We start from the raw sequence: 21,916 nt of genomic DNA on the forward strand, positions 1-21,916 counted from the left end.
GAACAAATGATTATTACTACAGGAGATTATTAGAGCAATATTAGCATTTTAAATCCACTGTGATTTATTTTGCAAAGATATCTCACGATGAGAGACTAAAAAATTACACCTCGATTTCTCTCTGTAGTTAAGCTAAAACTGGAGTCCTACTGTCTTAAATTTGGAAGAGGGGAGAAGGGGCTTGAAACAGAAATCAGAACATGATTAATCTAAGGATGCTTGGATTTGGCCCACATTGGATGATGAATACTCAGATCCAAGTGGTAAAAGGGTGTCATCGTTTGGCTGTGGCCGGCAACAAAAGTGCCATGCGGCCGCTCTGCAGCCCCTCACCCCGCTGGGGTGCGGAGGAGAATAGAAAGAAACAAAAGGCAAAAACTGGTGGGTGGGGATAAGGGCAGTTTAACAGAACAGCAAACAAAGGGAACAGTAACAACAATGATACCGATAAGGAGAATACACAACACAAACAGCAGAACACAGAGAGCAACTCTCACCGCCTGCTGCTGCCACATGCTCCCGAGCTACGACTGACTTCCCGCCGCCCAACTCCCCCAGCCAGAACACAGCATGATGGCACATGGTATGGAATACCCTGCTCTGTTTGGCCAGGTTGGGTCAGCCTGCCTGGCTGTGTTCCCTCCTGGCTTCTGATGAAAAATTAACCCTGTCCTGGCTGAACCCAGGACACTATCCACCCCTTATACTGTACCATCTACATCATGCCCAGGTCCCCCATTGTCCAGTTGATCACCACCACTTCTCCTGTCTCCAGATATCATTCCCTTAGTCTATGGATCATCACTCTAAAGTGTCCGTTGAGTTCATTTAATCCATGACTTTGGGCTCCATCTGTTGTAATGGTCTTCCATGGCAGAAGAGGTGATGTGTGGTTACAGGCGGTCACTTGCTGCATCCGGAGCTCACGGCTGATGTATCTGGTGCGGCCCATGCCCACAGTCTGCAGGAGATGTTGATCTTGATGAAGTTGCTGGATGCCAGTTGTTGAAAACCTGGTCCAGTCCCATCATCGCTGTGCTCTGCTAGGTTTTCATCAAAAAGTCCATCCTTCTTTAATCTGGATGATTCTTACTATGCTACTACTGGTATAACATATAACAATTATAACAGTGATAACAGACAGTGACAGGGTTTTTTTAACAATTAACTTTATACAATTTATTTATGGACTATTCTCACGCAAAATCAAATCCCCATGAAGTACACATCTGGCTTCCCCATCCTTCCACATTACCCACCAGGTACCCCCAGGTCCTTGAGCAAAAGCAATCCCGCGGACGGGCTTGCCTTTGCCCGAGGCAGGACTAACCCAAACCGTCTTCCCTAATATGTTCCGCATGTGTACTACAGGGACTTTATCCCCTTCTACGGGGCGCTGAGGTTTTGACTGGGCAAGACCAGCCCGGTTGGTGGACCCTCTAGTGTTAACCAACCAGGTGGCCTTTGCTAAATGAGTATCCCAGTTTTTGAAAGTCCCACACTCCATTGCTCTCAAAGTGGTTTTTAGCAGCCCATTGTACCATTCAATCTTTCCAGAGGCTGGTGCATGGTAGGGGATGTGATACACCCACTCAACACCGTGTTCTTTGGCCCAGGTGTCTATGAGGCCGTTACAAAAGTGAGTCCCGTTGTCCGACTCAAATCCTTCAGGAGTGCCATGTCGCAATAGGACTTGTTGGGCCCGAGGTGTCATGGGCCCACCAAGCTATGAATAGTTCACTGTTATATTGCCAGTCCAGATCCACCTGAGCCACTTCAGTCTTGGCAGCGTGATCCACCTGGTGGTTGTTTTGATGTCCCTCAGTGGCCCGACTCTTAGGGACGTTGGCGTCCACGTGATGCACTTTTACAACCAACTGCTCCAGCCGGGCAGCAATATCTTGCCACAATGGGGTAGCCCAGATAGGTTTGCCCCTGCGCTGCCAGTTGTTCTTCTTCCACTGCTGCAGCCACCCCCACAAGGCATTGGCCACCATCCAAGAGTCAGTGTAAAGACAGAGCACTGGCCACTTCTCTCGACTGGCAATGTCTAAAGCCAGCTGGATGGCTTTCACCTCTGCAAACTGGCTTGACTCACCTTCTCCCTCGGCCGTTTCCGCGACTTGTTGTGTAGGGCTCCATACAGCAGCCTTCCACCTCCGCTGCTTCCCCACAATGCGACAGGACCCATCCGTGAACAGGGCATGCTGTTTCTTATCTTCTGGCAGCTGGTTATACAGTGGGGCCTCTTCAGCACATGTCACCTCCTCCTCTGGCGATACTCCAAAATCTTTGCCTTCTGGCCAGTCCATGATTACCTCCAGAATTGCTGGGCGACTGGGGTTTCCCATTCGTGTGCGCTGGGTGATCAGCGCAACCCGCTTACTCCACGTAGCATCGGTGGCATGATGCGTAGAGGGGACCCTCTCTTTGAACATCCAGCCCAGGACCGGCAATCGTGGTGCTAGGAGGAGCTGTTCTTCAGTGCCGACCACTTCTGAAGCAGCTCGAACGCCTTCATATGCTGCCAGAATCTCTTTTTCAGTGGGAGTATAGTGGGCCTCGGATCCTTTGTATCCCCGGCTCCAAAACCCCAGGGGTCGACCTCGAGTCTCCCCTGGTGCTTTCTGCCAGAGACTCCAGGTTGAGCCATTCTCCCCGGCTGTGGTGTAGAGCACGTTTTTAACATCTTGCCCTGAGCGGACTGGACCAAGGGCTACGGCATGAACTATCTCCCGTTTAATTTGTTCAAATGCCTGTTGTTCTCAGGGCCCCATTCAAAATCATTCTTCTTCCGGGTCACGTGGTACAGAGGACTTACAATCTGGCTGTAATTTGGGATGTGCATCCTCCAAAAACCCACAACACCCAGGAAGGCCTGTGCTTCCTTTTTGCTGGTTGGTGGAGACATAGCTGCTATTTTGTTGATGACATCCATTGGGATTTGACGGCACCCATCCTGCCATTTTATTCCCAAAAACTGGATCTCTTGTGCAGGTCCCTTGACTTTACTTTGCTTAATGGCAAAACAGGCTTTCAGAAGGATCTGAACTATTTTCTCCCCTTTCTCAAAAACTTCCTCCGCGGTGTCACCCCATATAATGATGTCATCGATGTACTGCAGATGTTCTGGAGCTTCACCCTTTTCCAGTGCAGTCTGGATTAGTCCATGGCAAATGGTGGGACTGTGTTTCCACCCCTGGGGCAGTCGATTCCAGGTGTACTGGATGTCCCTCCAGGTGAAAGCAAACTGTGGCCTGCACTCTGCTGCCAAAGGGATGGAGAAGAATGCATTAGCGATGTCAGTTGTAGCGTACCACTTGGCTGCCTTTGACTCCAGCTGATACTGAAGTTCTAGCATGTCTGGCATGGCAGTACTCAGCGGTGGTGTGACTTCATTCAGGCCACGGTAGTCTATTGTCAGTCTCCACTCTCCAGTAGATTTTCTCACTGGCCATATGGGACTATTAAAGGGTGAGCAAGATTTGCTGATCACTCCTTGACTCTCCAGCTGGCGGATCAGCTGATGAATGGGGAGAAGGGAGTCTCGGTTAGTACGATATTGTCTCTGGTGCACCGTTGTGGTCGCGATTGGCACCTGTTGTTCTTCAACCCTCAGCAACCCCACAACGGAAGGATCCTCTGAGAGACCAGGCAAAATGGACAGCTGTTTAATTTCTTCCGTCTCCACAGCAGCTATGCCAAAAGCCCACCGATACCCCTTTGGGTCCTTGAAATAGCCTCTCCTAAGATAGTCTATCCCAAGGATGCACGGAGCCTCGGGGCCAGTTACAATGGGGTGCTTCTGCCAGTCCTGCCCAGTGAGGCTCACTTCTGCCCCCAATACACTCAGCTCTTGGGACCCCCCTGTCACTCCAGAAATGCAAATGGACTCTGACCCTTTGAAATCTGATGGCATTAAAGTACACTGTGCACCAGTGTCCACTAGAGCTTTATACTCTTGTGGATCTGATGTGCCAGGCCACCGAATCCACACCGTCCAGTAAACGCAGTTGTCCCTTTCCTCCACCTGGCTGGAGGCAGGGCCCCTCTAATCCTGGTCAGAGAATTTGCTGCTTACTTGCTGTAAAAATGACTTGGAGGTCCCCTCCAGAGGATCGGAATCAAGATCAAACTGTCTACCTGGTCTGGAGAGCTGACTGTTGGAAACTGGAGTGGCATTTTTCCTAGCAGAATCCCCTCTTGTGATTGTTTCTCTAGGTCGTGCTTGGTTCAAGACAAAACTAACTAAATACACAGAAAAATACCCTTTGCCTGGGCATAAAAGTCTTGGACTTCTATTTCTGCTTACAGACCCTCACCTCTTTATAGAAAAATATCTGAACCTTTGGCACTTGAAGCACAGCCAACTTCATAAGCAGTTACCTGTCAAGTGAACAGTGGTCTTTTTATTAATCTGAAATCAACATACACCCTCTCCCTTCTCGTTGCTACAGGGGATGGATGTAACTTGTAATATGTGAATGCTGGAGCTTCAGATGTGCTTCTTGCTAAGATTTTGCAGAAAGTCAAAAAGCTGTGAAGTTCAGAATCTCTTGAGATCCATCGCTAAGCAGCCTGCCCACTATGCATTAGAATGTGCCGGCAAACTCCCTGATGACTTTGTCTCAAAGGATCCATGCATATGAGGAAGCAGAAAGCATGTATAATGCGTGACCGTACTGTTGGGGGCAGTGCAGTAAAGGTCTCTGTGTTTCTACCTTCTGATAACATCAGCACTAACACTTCATCACTTGCAATAACACCAAAGATGCATTGCCACAATAGACCAAATTCATTATCAGTGTACACAGGTGCACATCCACAGAAGCCAGACAGTATTGTTCCAAAGGGCAGCCATCGATGAATGACAGTTTCACTGATTTCTCAAGTATTTACTTTTTTTGGTTTCTAATGAAAAGCAGTTATCTTATGTGAAACACAGCATGTGACTATGGAAGAGAGGTTATTTGCTGTCAAAGTATGAAATTTCTCTCTGAAGCTCCCAGAGAAGTTCAGAGTCAGATTGGGAGAGAACTCCAGTGTTTCTGGATTGATTTGGAAGATAGACAACTTAAGCAAAAGCGTGCGAGACAGCTGCATGTTCACCAAGTTCCTGCTCTAGGAGCCTGTAGTACCCAAACCTTGAGTTTCTTCAGTGGGACGTTGTTGCAATGGACAATAACAGATTTGATTTGTCATTTACATTGTTGTCATTTAATCTAGGAAAGGAAATAATGCCTTGAATAAAGGAAGACATTAGTATTTCAGAACATACTTAAATGCAGTAGCTCACCACATCTGGGATTTCTGTGCAAACCTAAAACGCTTCTAGATAATGTAGCAGATGCATATATTAAAATGTTTTCTGGAACTAATCTGGAATTAAGTATGGATACTGGGGTGTTAAAGAAAAGTAATGTGTAAACAGCAATATGAACACTGATCCAAGTTTGATGCCTCTTGTGACTTGCCCTTTTCCTTTTTCATATCTACTGGTCCCAAGCAAGTAAGTTCCTAACTTTTAAAGCATTGTGTAGATTCTTTGAATCTGAGACTTTGTCATCCTAAAATAAGCACCATGTTACCATTAGTTTTCATTTGTAGGGCGTGAATACTTTCAATGTCTGGTTTTTTGCCAGGGTACAGAACCAGATGATAAAGCAGAGTCTACGGGAACGTTAAAACGATTGCAGAAGTTGGTTCGAACCAAAAAAACAAGTACACAAAGCTTGGAGGATGTCAAACACGTTTTGCTCCCTCTCAGTAAGTAAAGCACCCTATCACCATTCTTTCCAACATTTGGCAAATGACACTGTATCGAACATAACCATAAACAATCCTGTCCTGGTCTGTCATTCACTGCCCACGGTTTTCAAACCCCAGCTGAGATGTTACTGTGATACCACTTCAGTGCTGACTTCCTCATAGTGTGAAAACCTGTTTCCTGTCACACTAGCTGGAGTTTTGTAACAGTACATCTTGCAAGTGGGGATTTGAGCTAAATAGAATTGTACAAGAGTGGGGCCTTCGTGCTGGGGACTATTTGTTTTTAGAGTAGTTCCTAGTTCTGTATCAGGTTTCAGATCAGAAAGGCAAAACTCACAAATGCAAAGATAACTGTCGTTGTTAATCCATGCCTTGGTAGCATCTGGGAGCACAAGCAGGTCTGTGGTGTGATGAGCGAGCCGGCCTCTCGTCATACCTGATTGCCTAGAGCCATAAGACACAGGAATTCTAAACTGATGCTGAGCGTGGGTTATTTTCTTGAGTCTCCTGTAGATCACTGATCTGACTATGCAGCAGTTCTTCATCTGAACTTGTTTGGCCAACATTAATTTAACAGTGCATGCATTTGTTGTACAATGCATTTGTGTAGATTATTATTTTTAAACTGATACTAGCAAAATGAGTTTAAACTATTTGATGAACTACTGCTCCACTCAAATCATTGCTCGGGCTCGAACACATGAGGAAATCTAGATTTCAGCAACTACTTTGTAACTACAACATAGATGCTGGGAAGGGATGGGAGACAAATTATCCAGAAAAGTTTCCAAACTTTTCCAGTATTTAAGCTAAACTCATGCTCTCTGCAATTATGCAGCAATAGGACACTTAATTAGCAAATTTTCATGTTCAGCACAGAACTAGTACAATTTTCCAGGCTTCTGAGGGAATAAGACAAATTTACCAAATGGAGAATAAATCTTGCTTTTGGCTCAGATGTCTGACTCTGTATAAAATCCTTTCTATCTCCCTAATTATCATTATTATTTTTTTTTATGGAGTTCTTGGCTTTTTCATTATGTAGAATGCAACAGACAGCATTTAAGAAAAAAAATCTGTTATTTTCTCTATGAATTGCAACTTATTATAACAGAAGTATTTGTATTTTTAAAGATACATTAGGAGATGCTTATCTCTCTGAAGAGGATGAAGAAGCACTAACCTCTTGTATGAAACTGACAAAACCTCAGGAAAAGAAGATCTGGAAAGACAACGTGAGGAGAAAAGAAGAAACTGAGACTAAGGCAGATTTTATTTCTGCATCTCAGGGCCGCTCCTGCACTTCCAGACTTAATAACTTAGGAACCATATCAATCCATTCAGAAACTGAATTTCACTTGTGGAGTGACTGGAAGCCATTTCCTGATAACCAGCTCTGTCCTTGTGACTTCTTGATTTCAAAAATAGAAGAATGGGAAAACTGTACTTGCTCTTCTCATCAGCCACATCTTACATATTCCCCAACTGATATGGATCTACAGTACTCCTGGGTAAGTGGAAGTGCTTTCTTTTGTGCTGATATGCATAAATAGTGGAATTTTTTTGCTCTGATTCAGCATTAAAGAGATGCTGCCATCTTCCATGTGGTTATGAAATGCAAATTTATGAACACATTTAACCAAATTTAGATTTCAGGTAAATGGATGTGAATGTGTTGTTCAGGCTAACAGCAGGGGTTCGTATAGCCCTAGGTAGTTCATTTTTAACCATGCAGACATCAGCAGCATTGAGCTGGGAGGCTTGAGGCTGTTCTGTTTCTCATCAAACATACATCGTTTTTCATCCTTCCAGGCTTAGAAAACTTTCTAGAAGTTTAGGGTAACTCAGTAAGGGGCAATGAAGCCAGTGGGCTTGGATCAGGCCCCTAGAGGTCACTGCAATATTAATAAAGGACATCAGAGTTCTTCAGACAAATGTCAGAGGTTGAAGAGGCATTGGTGTTTCTGCCTTCTTGGATCAGCTCAGTTGATGGACCCTGTTTTTGCAATTACCTTTATGGCAGCAAGCAGTTCTTAGGGCCAGATACAAATGAGCAGATTTTGATCTTGGTCTGAAATTATCTTTCTGGATGGCTATGTGGATGAGGTTTTTCTGCTTTAATTGCTGGCTTTTTTTAAAGGGCTACTTAAAAATAGAAAAACAAAGCCAAGAAAAACTTTAGTTGGTGAGATATACTAAATATGGATGCTGCAATGAGGCTTTTCTCCCTCTCCTCTCTGGGCACAGCATGTCTTCTGGCACTCCACATAGTGGTAAGCACATGGAGCACGGATTGACTGAAAAATATCAAGGAAGAAGTAAAGAGTAGCCTCTTATCCCTTTATCACAGAATCACAGAATCACAGAATGGTAGGGGTTGGAAGGGACCTCTGTGGGTCATCTAGTCCAACCCTTCTGCCGAAGCAGGGTCACCTACAGCAGGCTGCACAGGACCTTGTCCAGGTGGGTCTTGAATATCTCCAGAGAAGGAGACTCCACAACATCCCTGGGCAGCCTGTTCCAGTGCTCCGTCACTCTCAGAGGGAAGAACTTCTTCCTCATGTTCAGACGGAACTTCCTGTGCCTCAGTTTGTGCCCATTGCCCCTTGTCCTGTCGCTGGGCACAACTGAAAAGAGCTTGGCCCCATCCTCCTGACACCCGCCCTTGAGATATTTATAAGCATTTATTAGGTCCCCTCTCAGCCTTCTCTTCTTCAGGCTGAACAAGCCCAGCTCCCTCAGCCTTTCCTCATAGGACAGATGCTCCAGTCCCCTCACCATCCTTGTAGCCCTCCACTGGACTCTCTCCAGTAGCTCTTCATCTTTCTTGAAGTCGGGAGCCCAGAACTGGACAGAGTACTCCAGATGAGGCCGCACTAGGGCAGTGTAGAGGGGAAGGAGAACCTCCCTCGTCCTGCTGGCCACACTCTTCTTGATGCACCCCAGGATCCCATTGGCCTTCTTGGCAGCCAGGGCACACTGCTGGCTCATGGTTAACCTGTCGTCCATCAGGACACCCAGGTCCCTCTCCACAGAGCTGCGCTCCAGCAGGTCCACCCTGAGCCTGTACTGATGCATGGGGTTGTTCCTCCCCAGGTGCAGGACCCTGCATTTGCCTTTGTTAAACCTCATCAGGTTCCTCTCTGCCCAACTTTCCAGCCTATCCAGGTCACGCTGAATGGCGGCACAGCCTTCCGGTGTGTCTACCACTCCTCCCAGTTTGGTGTCATCAGCAAACTTGCTGAGGGTACATTCTAACTCTTCATCCAGGTCGTTGATGAAGAAGTTAAACAAGACTGGGCCCAGTACTGACCCCTGAGGGACACCACTAGTTACCAGCCTCCAACTAGACTCAGCGCCGCTGATGACAACCCTCTGAGTTCTGCCATTCAGCCAGTTCTCAATCCACTTCACTGACCACTCATCCAGCCCACACTTCCTGAGCTTCCCAAGGAGGATATCATGGGAGACTGTGCCGAAAGCCTTGCTGAAGTCGAGGTAGACAACATCCACGTCTCTCCCTTCGTCTACCCAGCCAGTCATGTCATCGTAGAAAGCTATCAGATTGGTCAGGCATGATTTCGCCTTGGTGAATCCATGCTGACTACTCCTGATAACCTTCTTTTCTTCCACTTGCTTGATGACGGCCTCCAGGATAAGCTGTTCCATCACCTTTCCCGGGATGGAGGTGAGGCTGACCGGCCTGTAGTTCCCTGGGTCCTCCTTCTTGCCCTTTTTGAAGATTGGAGTGACATTGGCCTTTCTCCAGTCCTCGGGCACCTCTCCTGTTCTCCAGGACCTCTCAAAGATGATGGAGAGTGGCTCAGCAATGACATCCGCCAGCTCTCTCAGCACTCGTGGGTGCATTCCATCGGGGCCCATGGATTTGTGGACGTCCAGATTGCTTAAGCGATCCCTCACACAGTCCTCCTCGACCAAGGGAAAGTCGTCCTCTCTGTAGGCTTCTTCTCTTACCTCCGGGGCCTGAGATTCCTGAGGGTCAGTCTTAGCACTGAAGACTGAAGCAAAGAAGGCATTCAGTAGCTCTGCCTTCTCTGCATCCTCCATCACCAGGACACCCGCCTCATTCAGCAGCGGCCCCACATTGTCCCTAGCCTTCCTTTTGCTGCTGATGTAGTTGAAGAAACCCTTGTTGTTTTTGACATCCCTTGCCAGCTTCAATTCCAGGTGAGCCTTGGCCTTCCTCGTCGCATCCCTGCACGCTCTGACCACGTTCCTGTACTCTTCCCAAGTGGCCTGCCCCTCTTTCCACATTCCATGGACCTTTCTATTCCACCTGATGTCCCCTAGAAGCTCCTTGTTTAACCATGCAGGTGTCCTGCCTCCTTTGCTCGATTTCTTTCTCAGGGGGATGCATTGCTCCTGAGCATGGAGGAAGTGTCATTTAAAGAGCGACCAGCACTCATGGACCCCCCTGCCTTCGAGAGCCCTGTCCCAGGGGATTCCTCCCAGTAGCTCCTTGAAGAGGGCAAAGTCAGCCCTCCTGAGGTCCGAGGTTTTGATCCTGCTTATCGCCCTGCTTCCTCCACACAGGGTCCTGAACTCGACCATTTCATGGTCACTGCAGCCGAGTCTACCTCCGACCTTCACATCCTCCACCAGTCCCTCCTTGTTTGTTAATACAAGGTCCAGCAGCGCGCCTTTCCTTGTTGGTTCCTCCACCACTTGCATCAGAAAGTTATCATCGATGCTCTGTAGGAACCTCCTGGATTGCGCCTGCCTAGCTGTATGGTCTTCCCAGCTGACGTCAGGGTGCCCATTCCCTCTACAGTGCTGCAGGGACAGAGCTGGTTCTTACTGTGCAATAAGGCCAGCCCCCAAGGAATGAGCATCTACACCACAGGAGGCAAACTACCTGCTGAAACCCACCAGCTAAGTGTTCAAATGGAGACCTGAGCAACCAGAACCTTAGATCAGGGAGTCTTCTGCTGAAAACAGCATTTTCTCTAACGTCTGCTTGTATATCATTAGGAAAGGCACACACACATAGATGTGTGGGTCAATATAGAAACCATATTTCCAAATACATGGAGGAAGTAATTCAGTTTCTTTTCAATGACATGGTAGCTGACATAACAACAGGCAGCACCTGAAACATGGGATTTATCTAGCTGAATGTAGCCCAGAAGATTTTCTGGCATTTGACATAGAAAACAGAAAGGCTAAAACTTTGATTGATGGAACTGTAATTAGAAGAGAGACAAAGCAAACTACCCCTAAAAAAAGCTAAGAAAGGTGCAGCACTGAAACCCTGGAAAGCCTCACCACTGCAGACTCCCAGGGAGAGCGCCTGGAGACAGACCTTTGGGGCAGAGCATTGGCAGAAATAGGCTGGGAGCTGTGAACAAAGACCGTGCTCTGCTGGGTGAGTCCTCCTGTCTGCCAGTAAATAGGACTCTCTGTAGAAAATAAATCGTTTCAGGGATGCTTGGATCCATGACATGCCTGCTCCTAATCAGCGCAACTTTCAGCATCCCAAGCTAAGGCTGAAGTCCCAGGGCAAAATAGCAATAATAGATGTGTCGGTCAGATTTATGAGAGCATAAGTGTCAATTCAAATAATTTTATTTCATTTTGTCATAAACAGGCTGTTAATGTTCTCTACCCTGGTGAGATTTGTCCTACCCATGTTACTATTAAGTGCCAGCAAGAGGTTTAGTGCTTTTTTTTCTGCATTATTGTTTATTTTGCCATCTGCTTTCCTGACGGGCTCCCTGACTTTAACGTATCTCTGTGGGCTTAGTGTCTTTAGATTTAGATTACAGGCAACGGCAAGACATCTCGTTCTTTGCATTTGCATTCTACCAACTGGCTCAACTGAAGATTACAAAGACTGGATTTTCAGTTTTATTTTTTAAGAATCAAACAAGCCGACACTGATGGTTTTGCTATGAGGGGATCAGACATTGGGGATGATGCAGATGTTCTTTCTAATGTTGATTTACTTATTAGTGTAAAACCAATATATTCCATAATACTCTTTTTGATTCTATGAATAAAGTATCATTTAATTTTCTTAGCTGATCTTGACTTGGCTACTACTCTATTGTCTTTGCTGCAATATGTGGCAAGATGTGCAAGATGTGGAGGAGATAGCCTGAGATCTGAAATTACTGAAATGCTAGTTGGTATGTCCTGAAGTGAGGCAAACAGGCAAGACTAAGATCCAAGACTCTGCTACTCCATCAGCGAACTGTGGCTGATCTGGTTTTCGTTGGACGCATATTATCCAGACTCATCTTAGCAACATACACAAAGCTGATTGAGTCTAGCCTTAATTAAAGCTTGAACTGCAGACAGTAAATTAAGCAGTGCTCTCCTTTAATCACAAGGAAAAAGACAAAAAGACCTAGATCTCTTCATGACAGATTGCTGTTTAGAAAGACAAAATATGAATGATTCTAATTCCCTTCCTCCAGTTTCTTACCTTGACTCCTTTCTTCCTCTTTCTTTCTTCCCCCTCAGCACTTTACATGGCCTCCCTTACAGTGTTTCATGTTGCCATTGTTTGTTCCACCTATAACAATAAAAAGGCCAACAGAGATCATCCAAGCTGGTCACCTAAACAAGAGCTGTGAGAACAGACTGGAAAAGTCACATCCATTTTCAGTTACAAGAGGCTCACCAAACTCCTCTAGCTACTCTTCCCTCAGCCTCTGCCAGTTAAGCACACAATAAACACCTGTGTTAGCCGACTGCCTCCGGCACAGGGACATTGGGGACAACTCAAATCTCACCCATCCTGCACACCTTCATGTATTATGAAAACATTTCAGTAGTCTGTATTTCTGTCCTTTAATTAAATACAGAACTGAGTGTGCTGTGTTACCATTTCATAGCCACAGTGCCACCGTTAGCAACTTTGTGCAGTTAACTTTGGCATAGGTCATTTTTATTCTGCATTGTTCAGCTATTTACAATATAACTAGTGGTTGGTCAAAATTTTGCTAGGGGCAACACAGGGCATTGGTTTTTTTGGTGTGTCAAGATTGCCATGTGAAATTATTGTTACTGATATTCTTCCTCGGGAGATGTAATTTGTAAATAGTTTTTCCTTAGAAAGTTGAAGAATATGTTTAAGAAAATACTGAATACTTCAGCAAAAAAAGGAAAAAATATGCCTGGACAAAGCAACTACTATGCTGCATATTTTCCTATTACCACAAAGTATATTTGGAGGAGAAATGAGTGATCCAGACTGGTGTTTGTAATGCTGTGAAACAGCTGAAAATCAGGCAGAGGATGGAAGAAAAGATTGCCCAGACAACGCTTTAACAACCACTTGACCTTAATGTGAAAGGTTATTGGTTTTTCTACTTCTTTTTATTCCCCAAGCTTAGCCCTGCAGAAAACAGTTCAGCTGCCTGCCTCAGTCTTTTTTTTCCTCTTTTTGTTTTTAATTGTGGTTACTAGAAGCTGCCCTTCTGTTATTCATATGCTAAGATCTTCACTACCCTAACAAAGTAGTATACTTAGAAGTGCCATGCCCGTACAGCTTTTATACAAGCCATTTCAGCCTTCTGTTGCTTTTTCTCAATCTGTGCAAATGTGTAAGACTTTTGCAACCTCATCTAAGGCATGGAAAATCTATAGTCAGAAGCTTGGAAAGTACAGGAGCTTGAAGGACTTCATTGGCCCTGAAAGAGGCACAGAGTGGAGCATATAGCGGGGTCACAACTAATGGGTCCTCTACACAAAAGTGTTCCCAGACTGCCTTGGACAGCCTGAGACAGAAAGAGAAAAGCTGAGTAGTCTCCTTCTCCTCTCCCTCAATACTTCACATGCTACTTCACCGGATGACCCACTCACTCTCCCAATAACTGTGCAATATGGAAGCTGTGTTTGTAGGATGACACAGACATCCTTCACAGGAAAGGGGAAGGACACAACATCTCCTGTTGGAGTAAGATCAGCAGAGAGCTACTGGAAGTGGGTTTCTATCCAATATGAATGCATTTCATTGTGGTGGAACGAACAATAAAAACTGTAGGTGACTTTATGCCAGCTCCTGTGTTCATTCTCTCCATATTCCTCTCAAGAAAGTGTTGCAGTCTTATCGTAGTTAAGTTAGGCCTGCTATTACGGCCATGGTTCTCTGTCATTGTGGCTTTTTGCTTTCCTCCTAGTCTGACCTGCATTATTATCAGACAAATAATTTCTCAGGATCTCCCTTTGACCCTTAGTAGACATGTCTAGTTTGACACGCATTTGTTTGTTGAAGAAACACTCTTCTTAGCTCTATTTTTGCACATTTTCTTGTCCTAACTTTTCCTGACATTCTACTTTGTAGCGTCATAGGATCATAGAATGGTTTGGATTGGAGGTGACCTTAAAGATCATCTAGTTCCAGCCCCCACTGCCATAGGCAGACCAGGTTGCTCAAAGCCCCATCCAACTTGACCTTGAATATTTCCAGGGATGGGGCACTCACCCCCTCTCGGCCCCTTCAGGTACTGGAAGGCTGCTACAAGGTGTCCCTGGAGTCTTCTCTGGGCTGAACAACCCAAACTCTCTCAGCCTTTTCTCACAGGAGAGGTATTCCATCCCTCTGATTATTTTTGTGGCCCTCCTCTGGAACTGCTCCAACAGGTTCTTCATAGATTCTGGTTCCTGGTTGCCCCATAACAGCCTTGCATGCTTGCTATGATTGCTCTTACCCTGCACTCTGTACTGCTTCTGCTGCTCCTGATCATCTTGGTTCTCAAAGAGGTGCTGTATATTGCCTTGAGGTTTATACAGATTATTGGATCTCTTGTGGTACCAGCGACTAATCGTTGTTCCCTATGTTAGTGGAGTGGGGAGGAAGAATATGGACAGCCAGTAACAGACAAACAGGACAGAGAGTGCTCTTCTCTAGCAAAATGTCTTTCAAAGCTGAAAGCTGCATTTGACCATCTTCACAGCCCAGAGAATGGCTGCGGGAAGATTTCTACTTCAGCCACTGGTGTCTTCTGTGCACTACAATGCTGTGGGCTTTAATGGATTTTCTGGCTGCTCAGTTTCCTTAAGCAATTCAACTGTTTTCTGCTTTTATTACTTTCTTCAGCTAATGTCTTTCTGTTGAGAGATATCAGAACGTGCCTTAGAAGAGCTTTCTCAATCACATTTTGAATTCCTATTTGGCATAAATATAGCATTAAAAAGAATGCCTGGAAATCCCCAGATTGTTTTTCTGGGAAATCAGTTTTCAAGTATTCTGGTCACTGTAGCTGCTTTAGTGTCTGTAATAAGTGGTCCTCTTAAAAGCTGTAGATTTTACTTGTTCCTATTTCAGTGACAAGGTAGGAAGACAGATACTCATGAAGTATAAATCTGTCTTCTACTGGTCTTAGGAAGTCCTGCTCAGCTATACCCAAGCAGAGGCCCAAAGTCTTTGCCCACGGAAGAGATGAAGAGCAGCTGAAAGGGTGGGAGGAAACAAATCAGTCAAGACCATGATGATGAGTGTTCAGGTGATAAGCTGTGGGTGAGACTTGAGAACAGGATTTGTTTTCTAAGATGTGAAACTCTCCCCATCTGCTTCTCTTTTGTCTTATCATAGCTTCATTTACAAGGCCCCCGACAGGTTTCCTGTTTCTTTTTATAACATTCTAGCTAATTTCACCTGTTACCCTCCTCTCCCCATCAGTCCACCAGCTCTGCCCTTCACCCTATGTACTCAGCACCTCTCTTGCAGGGTAAATAGATGGCTAGAAATGCCCCTGTGCTCCCCAGACTGCAGAGTCTTCGAAGATACACGAACTGACAGACAAAAAGGCACAGTGCTACAACTAAATCTAGCACATGGTTAAATTCAAAGGCACTCACTTATTTCCCAGTTGAAACCCTGTCCCAGAACCTTGTGAAAGCTTATTTTGAATTTTAAGCCTTGTGAAGGGGGGGGGATTGAGGTATATTTGTACATGTTTGTTGTAGTCAAATGCTGGTGAACTTTGAATGGCTTTGATTTTAAAACTGGGCAAAAGTCAAGATCCATGACTGAACTTTTCAGTGTTTATTTCTCTTGGAAATAACAAGAAAAATATAGTCTCAGCCAAAAAGACACAAATGCTAGTGAACTTAAGACCACTCATTTTCCTGATGCTTCTGTGTCTGCAGGGTCTTACTTTGTCTCTTGTCACAGGGAGCTTTCTTTAAGAAACTATTACATAGGGAAGTTGGTAAACATTGTATGGCTTGCTTCAGTTAAATACAAAAAGTGAGAGAAAATCACCCCTTCAAGTGCAAGGCTTCATCTCTCAAGCTTTGTGCTTGGAAGCGACAGGCCTGAGAGAACGTCCAGCCTTGCTATATCTGCACCATTGCACTGTGCTGATAGCGAATACCTATCATTGCTATTCTGCATCCTATGGTGATTTTTGCTACTTCTTGAATAGTAATAGTAATAGTGAAAAATTTAGAAATGTAGTGTCTTCATCTGTGGTGACTTTAACCATGCAATCTCAAAGCAGGTTAAAAAAACATAAAAAATCTGATGCCACTGATCTTCACTATGGTAACTCTTGTCCTATTTTATATTTTTAATACCTTACTAGAATTTTCATAGCTGTTTAGGGAATTATGTCACATTTTCCATTAATCTTAGTGGCATATACATCCAGCTCTACTAAAAAGCTGAATAATTCCAAACTTTTCCCTCCAAACATTGCTGGACTGTTCTGTAAAGTTGGATTGATAGTACTTGCTAGTGTATATACAGCAGAATGATAATCAAGTGAGTTTATCTGCAATAAAAGATATTTTAAAATACCACAGCATCTTTAATATGGTTACAGATAGCTGCAGAAGAACATTTCAATTCACCTCATCAGGTTTCATGGATTTGCTTCTGACATAGCTGCTAGGTACTGCAGAGCTACAGCTAGAGAGAGAAATGAAAGGCTATTTTGGATTACTGTCATGAACGTAGTATTTAGGGGAATATAATTGTTGAAAGTGCAGGGAAAACTGTGCATTTCATACACTTACTCTTTGTAAATGGCATATGAGCTCTTAATAGAAAAAAAGGAATGCTACCTGCTTCATGAAACATGATTAAGAGTCAAAACATAATTAAACTAAGTGTAGTTGTTGTTAACAAACTGTCTGATGAAAGGATGCCTTCCTGTTGGCGCCCATTAGAATTGTCAAAATTATGCACTTTTGCATACCGAAAGAGGTAGATTGTATTGCCTGTCTGCTGCTTTATACACCTATGCTGTGATAATATAATCCTTCTGTGGATCTGCTGCCAGTCCAATGTTTTATAATTGACATTTTTCCTCCTGTTTTTTTTATATTAAAAAAATAAAAGCTATCATTTCTTCCCATGTACCATACAAAGCAAAAAAAAAAGTATATATTACTGTGCTTCAGCAGTGCTCCTGCTGCATGAGTCAGCTGATGCAGGCTGTGTTTCGATCATGCGATGTGTAAATGCATTAGCTGCTGGTGCTAGCAGGAAGGTTTTGACCAATGAAGCCATCAAGTGCAATGGGATCTGCCTATCCAAGACTGCAACTTTTTAAGTGTAGTTTACCTCCTTACGCAAGGTAACGCAGTTTTACTTCTGCATAGATTCACTTTTGAAATCCAAACTTTGGCCTGATCTTGTACTTGTTGTGTTGGTGACAAGCTTCCCATCTGTAGTCAAAATGTTTAATCTTCACTGTGCTTGCATTAGGTCAGGATACGTTTTATGTGCGCTCATCTTTATTCAGGAGAACAAGCAAGTTTAGCTTCAGATTTCTTCAGTGTCCCTAATGAAGCTGAAATTAAAGTGCTACCCACATGACTAATTCAGTAAGGATTTTGAGGCTAAGGCTTTGGTAAGGAAGCCACAACCTAAGATGACTCCAGGATCCTTACCGACCTGAAGTTACAAGAATACGTAGGTGGTAGGTAGCAGTGCATACAACAATGCCTGATATTCCTTGTCTTCTTCCCCAGCTAATTCAAATGACTTTTCTTACAGACAACATTAATTTTCTGGAAGTTCTGAGCTGGCTCAGGAGCTGATTATGTTTGCTTGCTTTTTTTGTGAGTGTAGATTGAGTTAGTTATTCTCTTTGGTAAGTCGTTTTTGCATGCTTTAAAGTGCTCCTGTCAAGCCTATTTGTGAAATAAATAAGCCTCTCATAAATCAGAAGAAATTAGTTTTATTTTCATCTTCCTCTCATAGAAATGTAGGAAAAGTCACATATCAGTGCTCAGCAATGACATAAATAGAAGAGTGAGGATTTTCAGTGCCAGAAAGGCATTAAGATATCCAGAGCTGCAGCATTATTATAATGAATGTGTTTCAAAGTCCAGTAAAAGAAGTACTTCTGTTGTGACATTCTTCAAAAGCAGGGTATGTCTTGCATAATTTCAAACTTGGTTTTAGGAACTGAAAACTTAATTTGAATACCGTTTTTTCATCCAGCTTTGAAAAAATAATTGTGGGTAAAATTAACAAGAATAAAGCCTGAAAAACAAGATTGTAAGTGAAACAATGAACACTCAGTGGACACACCTCTAATTCTGCTATTTAATTCTTCGCAGTATATAAACAGGTCATTAGAAGACAAAGACCAGGGCTTTTCAGAAAGAGCTGTACAATGATTTGTATCTGAGTATGCTCTTTTATTTTGAAAGGAATTCACCCATGGTAATGAAATTTCTGGACTGACTTTCTGTAGACATTTAATTGATTGAAGTTCACTTTCCCTAATACATAAGCAAAGCAAATTGGAAAGTTCAACATAGCATAATTCTTTCTGGAAGTGCTTACACTACAATCCATTTGAAGAAATCGGGCTGAATATTTTTCGTGAGAGGATCAAATTAATTAAGTTAAATGACATGAAACTTCTCATTCACTTCTACTTACAACTTACATTTGATAGCACACCACAAGAAATGATGACAAACAGTGTGTGGGAAGTGGGAAAATGAGGAGTTCAGATAGCTTAAGATCATGAGACAGAAACTTTTGCAGATACTTTGGGGGTTTCTATATTTAGTTCTGGCTTGCGTAGGTGTTTTAATACCTAGATTTCCTTCCTCATACATCATCCTTGTTTCCACATAACTCATCTAAAAATTAATCAGCATGGCAATACAGCAATACATGTGGCCTCAGTTACGAGCGGGGACTAGCGTGTTCACTGCCATGCAAGCTCACAAGACAGTTCTTGTTCTCGGATGAATACAGATAACAGCTCACACCTACAGTAAGATATGTACAGGTGGAAAAGGGAAAAATTTTTAAGATAGGTATGATATTACTCAGATTTTTTAGTGTGAAAGCCCAGTCAAACTCCCAGAACTACGCTTGCAGCTACGTTCACCCAAATTTCCTGCACATCTAATCACAGGGTCAACACCTGAGGGCTATCTGCAGTCAAAGATCAACTGCAAAGTAAATTAAGTTTTAACGCAATTCCTTAGCATTTCACTGAAGTATAATGAAAGAATAAATCCTTATTCCAGTTCTTCATAGCAGCATAGCTTCCTTAACTCTGTAAGGACGTAGATAATACAGATTCAATTCCTTGCACTTCTACAGACTTCTTGTGTGAAATTAGACAAATTATTTAACTTCTCTGCCTCAGGCTTCATTTGCAAAACGGGGATAGTATGTGATTTTATACATTGGACGGTTGTTGCATGAGCAAGAATACACGTACCAACTCGTGCACCAGAAGGGCCAGAGTTCAAACAGTTTATTTGCAGGCTCTGACACCTCTGTTCAGGTTCATCCTTTGCACTGAATGAACCAGACATTCAGCAATGTGGTAAATATTAAAACTGCATCATTAAAAATGCATCATAAAACATACATGCAAATGGGTGAGATTCAGGTATCACAGATAGCATTAATTCTGCCTCATCTTGGCTTTATGACTTTGTTTTCTTACTCTAACGAGTTTGTGTGTGTATGTTACATTTTCACTTTTTTAGATATTATTACCTAGTTTTAGAAGGGTGTTTGAACCCAAAGATGTTTCAAGGATTTTTGTGAACTTTCACCTCTCAAACGTCTCTTCACCGGTTTGTACATATATTAAAAAAAAAAAAAGATTTGCTGTAAACTAAGAGGCCTATATCTGGATTTCAGAGTTTTGCTGCTCCTGGAGTGAGACTCCCCTCCAGTTTGTTGTCCGTAGCTCAGCAGAACTTGTAGCAGGTCATGGAGCTGTTCCTGCGAAACATTTTGTTGCCTTTTCATCAACCTCTGCTTTCCTTGGTAGCAGCAAGGCAAGGGACACAGAAAACTCACAAGATAATATGTGTGAAAGAAGTAAAAAGGATCAGATAGGTGAGAGCAGGAGGTAAAAAAAGACTCTCCAGAGAACTAGTACACAAGGAGTGAGTGAAAAGCTCATGTACTTTGTGGGGAAGTGAGAGGGGAAGGGGTTGATAACACAATGAAAAAAGATCAAGACTCATAGAGCGAAGCCTGAAGAAAAGTGGAGAGTTTGTGCAGAGGCAAAGCATCCATTTCTCTTTCCACAGAGCACAGTTTGGGAGATAGCTTCTCCTTTCCATTCCCTCCTCTCCCCAAAGACAAGTTACTGACACGTAGGTAATTACCTTATACCACTGAGAACCGTGACTGTCGCTGTGAGTGCTTTAGCCCACAGCCTGAGATAAAGCACGTTATCTTAAATCCTTAATGAAATAAATTCATGTGGCTGTGCTTCACTTCATCTTGGTGATGGGCTAAGAGCATGTTCCCACCGTGTTGGTGAGGCTCAGCTGGCCTGGGGCTGCTGACTACTCCATCGCGACCGTTCAGCCCCAGCCCAAAGCGTGCCATGCGGCCCCGAGTGAGGCAAGCGGGGCTCTAACTGTGACCGGCACAGGGTGCAGCAGTCACCTGGCCAGTCCTCCCCAGTGAGGGACTCGGTGCTGAAATCCAGCAGGAAAAGTGCCTCCCTTTCTTTATGGGGGAGCTCAGCGTGGCTGCAGCTTGCTCCTCCTCTGGCCCCCCTGCCCTGGAGCAAGCGGCTGACGGACTGGCGTGAACACCTCCATCTGCCAGACAGAAGTGCAGAGCAGGAGCCAGACCTCTCCACAGCGAGCTTCGGGCCTGGAGGTGAGCAGGAGAGCAAGTCAAACGCTCGAGTCTCCTTCTCAGTACATGTGATGTGGCAGGTCTGCTGATGGAGCCAGCCTGACCCACATCCTGCTTGATTTTGAAGGTATTCCTGTTAATGTCAGCACCTGCACCAAGTGTGGCAACAGATAAGCCCACAGGTCTGGTACAGAGTGCTTTAAGAAGAGAAAACCAAATGTAAGATTGAAACTAAACACCTGTTCTTGATGCTGAAGTATTTTTACTTCTGCTGGCTATCAATCGGGTATCATATCAGTCAGATGGGTCGAAAGAAAATTTTAAAACCAATTACAAAGAAAGCCATCTTATCTCTGTCACTTACAAATTTTGATTTTCACCCACTTGAAGCCACGTTCAAGGAGAAAGGAAGAATAACGTTTTCCTCTGGAAGCAAAATGAAACCGAAGCCCTGCAAGCAAATATGCAGAGTACCACACTTTATTTGTTTTCATGTTCACATTTGCACAGCAGTCCTAACGCTGTGATGGCGCAGCAAGTTGACACTCTGACATCAGTGAAGAAATTCAGCAGGAGATGTTTACTGGTAAAAGATGGTTCACACTACAAAGCGTTTCCTGACAGCAGGCTGCGCATTAGAGTTAATCAGAATTTACTTGTGTCGATCTTGATTCTAATCAGAGATAGGCTGGCAGACATCATGTCCGTACCTTGAAAAAATCCCCTGCTGCACTGCCAGTGCTTGGGCATTAAGCCGGTCTTCTAAATGCCGAATGAAGTATGTCATGTTTTGTGCATGAGATTAAAACAGAGCTTAAATTTATTTTTGTATCCGTTCCCTTCATTGAAAAATCTCATATTTGAGCTTTCTGAATAAGTGTGCAAGGCAACTGTCCCTCTTTATCTGTAACTGCATTTCTTGGAGGCTGAGCTTCAGCCGGATGCCTACAAAACAACGGTCATATTGCATATTTGCAGGTGCAAATTACATGGGATAAAATGCCCTTGTAGCTGATTAGTAATCACAGTGTTCACTAACAGAATCTATTGAGATGTTCTAGGCATGAACATTGCAATGTAACTTTG

The 21,916-nt window shown here is 43.9% G+C and overlaps 1 protein-coding gene across 1 annotated transcript in view; it reads left to right on the forward strand.

Annotated features, from left to right (window-relative positions):
* SAMSN1 (SAM domain, SH3 domain and nuclear localization signals 1) overlaps nt 1-21,916 on the forward strand; it is a 78,812-nt gene that overhangs the window by 15,257 nt on the left and 41,639 nt on the right. Inside the window, exons 6-7 of the mRNA XM_075433781.1 lie at nt 5,643-5,766; nt 6,904-7,280. Coding sequence (XP_075289896.1) covers nt 5,643-5,766; nt 6,904-7,280 — 501 coding nt within the window. The remainder of the gene's footprint in view (nt 1-5,642; nt 5,767-6,903; nt 7,281-21,916) is intronic.

This window comes from Opisthocomus hoazin, chromosome 1, assembly GCF_030867145.1.
Source record: "Opisthocomus hoazin isolate bOpiHoa1 chromosome 1, bOpiHoa1.hap1, whole genome shotgun sequence".
Lineage (NCBI taxonomy): Eukaryota > Metazoa > Chordata > Aves > Opisthocomiformes > Opisthocomidae > Opisthocomus > Opisthocomus hoazin.